This window comes from Quercus lobata, chromosome 3 (genome assembly GCF_001633185.2).
Source record: "Quercus lobata isolate SW786 chromosome 3, ValleyOak3.0 Primary Assembly, whole genome shotgun sequence".
NCBI lineage: Eukaryota > Viridiplantae > Streptophyta > Magnoliopsida > Fagales > Fagaceae > Quercus > Quercus lobata.
The window spans coordinates 49,967,973-49,975,802 of NC_044906.1; the positions used below are offsets into that span (position 1 = coordinate 49,967,973).

Here is a 7,830-nt window from a genome sequence, read left to right on the forward strand (position 1 = left end):
TGGAGATCAAGCAATTTGCTCCGCTACTCCAAAAGGCCCGCAAAATCGCAGCATCTTGGAAGATATATGAGAGAGCTTGGAAAACAAGTGAGTGGTCAAAGACTAATAAGAGGAATGCTCCCCAAGCGCTCTTGGTGGCTGCCAATGAGCTTGCTAGCAAGAGAAGCACGAGAAAGGCAAGGCAGTTGAAGAATATTTGCCTATATCTTACACCTCAGAGGAGTTGAGTGTCATCCTTGATTGGTGGATCATGGATGGAGTGGTAAAACTGTACAAGATTGATAGAGAGCCAACCGAGGAAGACAAGAAACATTCATGTTTCTGTTGCTACCACAGATATGTTCATCACCCAACTATGGAATGTCGCTACATACAAAGGTTGTTTCATGAGAAATTGGTAGCCGGCACTCTCGAAGTAGGCCATGGCACTCAAGGTGTACAAATAAATCCTTTGCCTCAGCATGACAAGGGAAAAGGGATAGTCGCTGTGGTCATACATGCTGGCGATGAAGAAGAAGATCCCATGATATCTGCCACACTTACTCTAGCCGCTATTAAGACATTGCAAAGAAGTCCCACGTTTCATTCACTGGTCAACCAATTGGGATTAACCCTCGAGGCTAGAACGGTAGCGACAGAAGCTATAGTCAGCATTGCGTCCTCATCTGGATTCCATTGTTTTACAGTAGAAGCTCACGCAACTCGAGCCTTTCTAGAGACGACCAATGTGGTCACCTTTACCGATGAAGACATGGAAGTCCAATACCTCGATCACAAGAGGCCATTATATCTTTCAGCAATGGTAAATGAAGTTCAGGTGAGGAAAGCCCTTGTGGACACCGGCTTATCCCTTAATGTTATTCCATTAAGTACTCTTGTTGCAGTAGGCATTTCCTAGAGAAAAATATAAGGATTGCCAATGGAGATTATTGGATTTGGAGGAGGATGCGAACATACCATTGGACACGTTCAATTAGTACTAAAGATCAAACCACTCATGGGGCTTACTAGGTTCCATGTTCTCGATTCTTTTATGTCCTACCATGTGTTGTTAGGAAGTCCATGGCTGCACAAGCACAAGCTTATATCGTCTACCTACCATCAATGCGTAAAGGGACACTTAAATGGAAAACCGATTCGCATCCCAGCCAATCCTACTCCTTTCAACCAATCAGAGGCTCATTATCTAGAAGCGACCTTTTATGATCAATTGACCATAAGTGGAGAGGACGCAATTACGAAGCCCTTGGGCACCCCTTTGCCTAGTTGGGAAGATATTAAAGGAGGGTTTGAAGTGAATTTACGAGATCTCTTTGAAAGGAGGAAGAAACGCAAAGAGCGAAAGGAGACGACCTATGATGCTCCAAGATGCAAGGAGATTCAGCTACCAAATGGGTACACTAGTTATCACTTGTGTAGGTGCGTAGGGCCTAAATGCGCTAAGCAAGAGAGCCCCAGACTGACAAAGGGGGGTTGTCTTATCTCCTGCTACCTGTTAAAAGAAACATTTGATCCAACTAAAAAAGAAGCAGTATCACAAGAAGTGTTGACCCCGCCTAAGTTGTCGCCAATCAATTAGGAACTTGAAATAGTCAATTTGGGCGATGATCATAATATGGAGCTGCCTATCTCCATCAATCTCTTGCTTACGCCACCAGAGAAAAAGGAATTAGTGTCTTTACTTAAAGAGTATCACGATGTGTTCGCATGATAGTACGAAGAAATGCCGAGTCTAGATCCCGAAATGGTGGCTCATGCTCTTAATATTGAACCAGGGGCTAAACTAGTGGTGCAACCAAGGAGGATTTTCCATCCCGACGTTAAAGCTCAAATTGTTAAAGAGGTTAAGAAGTTGTTAGCAGTGGGGTTTATCAAGCCTATTGAACACCCACAGTGGCTCTCAAACATAGTTCCCGTGAAGAAAAAGAACGGAAAATTAAGATATTGTGTCGACTTTTAAGACCTGAACAAGGTCTGTCCAAAGGACGAGTTTCCTCTCCCTAATATGGACTTGCTTATTGACTCAGCCGTGGGTCATAAGATGTTCTCCTTTACGGGTGGTTTTAGCGGCTACAATCAAATCAAAATGGCACCAAGAGATGCATGAAAGACCGCATTTCGTACTTTTATCGGAAATTTCTACTACACCATGATGCCATTTGGGCTTAAGAATGTGGGTGCCACGTATCAAAGAGCTATGACCGCTATCTTCCACGACATGATGCATCAGGAACTCAAGGATTATGTCGACGATATAGTCATAAAGTCTAAAACTAGAGAGAGTCATGCGAGAACCCATAGGAAAGTCTTTGAGAGATGTTGTCGTTACAAACTGCGCATGAATCCTTTGAAGTGCGCATTTGGGGTGACAGCTGGAAAATTTCTAGGATTCCTTGTTCATCAAAAAGGAATCGATGTGGACCCATTGAAAGTAAAAGCCATAGTCACGATGAAACTCCCAACATTAGTCAAAGAATTGAAGTCCTTCATAGGAAAACTCTCTTACATTCAGAGATTCATACTGAGGTTAGTAGTAGCGATCACCCCAATCACCCCATTATTGAAAAAAGGCGTGAAGTTTCAATGGAGCAATGAACACCAGTTAGCTTTTCGCAAATTGCAAGAGATGATGACCGGCCTACCTATTGTTAGGTCACCAACGCCAAGTGTGCCACTGCGACTTTATCTTGCCTTAAATGACAAGGCTGTTGGAGCTCTAATCGTGCAAGAAGGTGAAGATGGTATTGAGTAGCCCGTATACTACATGAGTAAAGCCCTTAGAGATGTAGAAACTCATTACCCAAGAGCTGAACGCACTTGTCTATCTTTGATATATGTAGCGCAAAAACTACGACATTATCTCTTAGCCCACACAGTGCATTTAATGACGAAGTCCAATCCGATAAGGACGCTCTTGCAAAGGCCCATTCTCTTGGGTAGGCTAGCACAGTGGTTACTCCAACTCTCCAAATATGATATGGTGCCTGTCATGCCAAGAAGGGTTAAGGGTCAGCCAATAGCGGAGCTTCTAGCCCAATTCCTTGGAGAAGACATCTCATAAATCACGGATGAAGTGGCTAGGGAAGTCGTAGAGGTGGCATGCCTAGAGGAGAATAAATGTCTATGGGAGATGACATTTGATGGATCTTCCATTTCCATCGGCGGAGGAGCTAGTATTGTCCTAGCTAATGGGGAAAACGAAGCCCTATCCATGTCTTTCAAGTTAGACTTTCTTTGCTCTAATAATGCAGCAGAATATGAAGCATATCTTACCGACCTAGCAATAGCACGAGAAATGGGAATCAAAAGGCTCAAGGTGCGGGGAGACTTGAATCTTGTGGTAAGTGAAACGAGGGGTGACTTCTCTCTCAAAGAGCCCTCACTGGCCCAATATTGAGCAATGGCTTAGAGGCTAGAGAATCACTTTGACGAGCTGACCATAGAACACATGCAAAGATTGGACAACCGCCATGCCGATGCCTTAGCCACGCTTAGGTCCAAAATCATGTTCGAAGTGGGAAAGCACCAAAGTTACCATCCTCAAAAGAAGCGTCCCCATTACACTACTCTTGCAAGAGGAGTTTAAAAATAGGACCACAGGAGCTGAAGATTGGCGAACACCTTTGAGAGATGCCTTATTGGAACAGGGGATAGAAATTGATGCCAATCAGCTCTGAGACTATACGCTTGTTGCTGGTGAGCTTTATCAGAGGTTACCTGAAGGAGTGTTAGCAAGGAGTGTAAATTTAGAAGAAGCAGTGAAGAGGTTGAGTGAAGTCCATGAGAGGACCTACTGTGTCGAGAACAAAATCCCCCTTTATCGACGCCTCCAACGCTTGGGTTATTTTTGGCTTGATATGAAGACCCAAGAAGGCAAAGTGCAAAGCCATTGCCCAACATGCCAACATGTGTTCGATAGGGTAGAATCATATGCTATCTTCCATACAATTGATTGAAGAACACCATTTCTGGAATTCATCTTGGAAGGAGTCCTACCTACTGACAGGAAGGAGGCTCATTACCTTAAGAAGCTAGCCAGGTGCTATTTTGCTGAAGGGGGGATTTTGTTTTATAAAGGATACAACGGTGAGCCGCTGAGATGTTTGGGTCTCGCAGAATCGCAGGCCGTAATGAGAGAAGTACATGGTGGAAAGCATTAAAGGGGAAAGAAACTTCATGAATGACTCTTATCTACGGGGTATTATTGGCCTTCGATGAAGAGGGACACCACTGAGTTTGTTAAATGCTGCCACATCTGTCAAACACGTGACATCGCACGCGAGAGGGTGTAGAGATACCGGCAGTGAATGAGCAGCATTTATGAGCAGAATGTACATGAAAAAATCTTCGTGGAAAGCCAACTTATTCTTAGGGTAGCAAATTACGTAAGAAGAAATGTAGCGGCCCGTTCCAAGTTTGCACCAAATTGGGAAGGCCCATACGTTGTGAAGGAGGCTCATGGAATCGGGTATTATCACCTTTGTAGCATGGACAAGTCTGGCACAACGGATCCCATCAATGGCAAGTGGCTCAAGCTTTATCATTCTTAGTGAGGTCAAAAAGTGCTGGTCTGTTTTGGAAACGTAGGTATCATGTGTCACTTGTGTTTTTTGTTTATTTTTTTCCTCTAAGGCGAAAAACACCATCTCACTTTTGAGGTTGGGCGTCATTCACCATGTGATTTTCATTTTAGTTTATTACCTTGCACTTTCTTGTGATGTATGAGTGTAATGAATCAATGAGAATGCCTACTTTTCTTTTTTAAAAAATGGCATCATCACATTCTCGTTTCCCTTTTTCCTTTTTCTGATACACACACACACACACACCCATGTAAGCGCACTTCTCTCAAAAGAACATGAATCACTTTGTTCAAGTAACAAGCCTTACGAATTCGTAAGGGAGCTCATGAAAACACGATAAAGGCAAGACCCCTACATGCGAGACTATTATGCTCTCAAGAAGGTAAGGGAAGCTAGGTGGGTACCCTTTCAACCACAAGCCTTACAAAGTGGTAAGGAAGTCAATGAAGTAATGCCACAGCTAAATCCTCATTCACAAGAGGGAGCTTGACATCCGCTCAAAGGTACACCTTACGAAATAGTAAGGGGACCAAAAAAAGGGGGGGGGGGGGAAGGGCAATGACACATGTTTATACCTAAAACCTTGCAAAACAACAAGTGGGCTTATGAATCAAAATCTAGCATCAAAGGCTATAAATTAACACATGATACATTTATTAAGCGATGGCTAATTGCTACTCCAACAAAGCTACTGAGTGTGAGGATACAAATGGTGCCACAACCCGCCATAGGTAAGGATGGTTGGTGTACTATTTAACTACAAACATAGGAAAAACAAAACCATTCCCCCTAGAAAATGGCAAGCTGGCATGATTTGCAACACACATAAATACAGTCCAAAAAAGGCCAGCGTGATGGCCTTATACTCTATACAGGAGAGGCAATCACTAAATGGCAAGCAAAAAAAAGAAAAAAGAAATATATATATATATATATATGTATATATATATAATCCACATAGAGAATGAGGTATGAGAAGGCCTAAATCACCCTTTAAGGGCCATAATAGTTAAGCACCATGCTCATTGACATTTCCTTGGAGGATGGAATAAGGGTAAGCTAACTGCCTGACTAATTGCGATTTGCTTCTAAGTAGCAATACATAGCCTGCAAACATATATGATCTCAAAGGAAGGTACGAAACACTTTAATTTGAGTATTAAAAAAAAGATGCATACATACCCACAAAGCATGAACAACCTTTTTCGAAGCTAAACGCGAAAACACATATGATAATATATTTTGTACATAATATGTTTAGATACAAAATGGGGGTTGCATTAACCATGATAGGTTAATCTAAGCGAAATACCAAATACAAAGCCAAGGGTGTTGTTCAGTACATGTACATAACCTAAAACAAAAAAGGGATATGGGGCGTCTCCATACACAAGGACCGAAAAAGAGGGGGGTCTAAGCACTTTTCCTACAAGATACATCTGTCATAGAAAAAAAAAAGGCATATGATAAGGAGACGGTGGAAATTCAAAGCAAGCCGTGAATGGTAGTGTTATCCAGGATGATAGCATCTGGAGGATTTCTTTGCAACTGGACCATCTCTGACTTTAGTATTGCGAGCTATATTTCCAATTTAGAAATCTGACACACAATAGATGCCAATCGAATTTTCACATCTCTACAAAACCACGATGTAGCAACATCTCGAAGATGATGGAGAACAAAGGAAAGATCCAAACTAGCCTTATGTAAGTCTCTCACAGCATCCTTCCACTCAAACGATCACTCTTCAGTTAAGGCATTCACCTGAGTTTCTTACATATCCATAAGCACCGCAGCCAAGATCCTCAATAAAGGATTCCCGACAACTAAACCAACTGTCAATTGCCTGATGAAATCATTGTGCCTGGTTCGTAGATGTCCTAACAATGGAACATTCTCTGAAGGGACAGAGAACTGATGGATATGTGTGCTTGGGCCTACGAAGTTGTAGAAATGGGAAGCCTCATGTTCATTATTTATGTCTTGTTCGAACCTGCCCAAGAAAGCTTTGATGTGCTCCCCATTAGAAATGAGAGTTAGGAAATCAAAACATGTGGACATGGGTTCAATCTGAGAATTTGGTACGACGGTGGCATCGACGGGTGCCTCAACGCCCATACCGAGGGTAACCTGAACCTGTAGGTAAGTGGCATAAAGACCAGTCGAAATGTATGTATGAACTAAAAAAAAAAAAAAGTGGAAGACATATATGTATATAAATGTATATTTGTGTGTGTGTGTATACACACACATGTATAGGAATGTGCGTGCCCCCGAAAGCATTAAAATACTCACTAAGGCTTTTGCGATCACAAGCTTTATGTTGGTTGCCTCCTTGACAGCATCGACTCCCTTGCTCACATCCAAAGTCCCTTATGCACCAAAAGTCACATGGTATGAGCAGAGGCATAAAGTTAATATTATCATTATTATTAAAAAAAAAAAAAAAAAAAAAAAAAAAAAAAAAAAAAAAAGGGGAAGGGGTGTAAAGGAAGTTTTGCTGTGAGGCTCGTTGTGGTACCAACTGAACTTTCACTTATCCCATTGTAGCTTTCACTTGTCATCTCATTACTGGCGCCCATTGAAGACCTTTGTTCTATGGTGATAAAGGGAGAGGCAGCATCAATAGGTACTACAACATTCTCATAATCATCTGACAGGTCATCTTCAAATGATTTTAGGATGTCCACTTTTCCTTCAAAGACCACGAGAGAGGAAGGAACCTAAAAGAAAAAAAAGAGGGGAGTGATGTTAGTCCAGTGGAGTAATAGATAAATATATATATATATATATATATATATATAAATAAATGAAACAATGAGGAAAAGAGAAGGACGTACCTTGTCAGAAACCTCAGGTCCAGGCAAAGGACGCATTGTGACAACGCAATTTAAAGGTGCAAGAGCATCATCCTTCATGGCGCGAAGCGCCAACACTATGTGGGGTAAAACCCTCGAGCCCGCAATTACTGAGGAGCAAGCCTTTTTAGGTAAGGGAGGAGGAAAGGCAAAGGTGTCGACAGAAATTTCTGGTCTTTCCCTCTTAGCTGGGGGCTTGGCATTCAAGGCCTCGCCATGTGCCGAAGGAGTAAAGGCGCGAGCTTTAGCCATGGGTTCATATTTTTTCCAAGGTTCAGGAACTTCGCCAGCGTATGCCACCCAAGCCACTACCTCATCATTCCAAGCCATAAAACCTATTTTCTCTTTCGTAAAATATGCGACCAATCCACAATTAAATTTCATGTGGC

The 7,830-nt window shown here is 42.2% G+C and overlaps 1 protein-coding gene across 1 annotated transcript; it reads right to left on the bottom strand.

Annotated features, from left to right (window-relative positions):
* Positions 1-5,863: 5,863 nt before the first annotated feature.
* On the bottom strand, positions 5,864-7,198 carry LOC115982782. The gene is made up of 3 exons (XM_031105494.1): positions 7,105-7,198; positions 6,879-6,955; positions 5,864-6,719 (listed from the first exon to the last, which is right to left on the bottom strand). Exons 1-3 carry the CDS (start codon positions 7,163-7,165, stop codon positions 6,357-6,359), a joined length of 501 nt encoding a protein of 166 aa, XP_030961354.1. The 5' UTR covers positions 7,166-7,198; the 3' UTR covers positions 5,864-6,356.
* Positions 7,199-7,830: the final 632 nt, after the last annotated feature.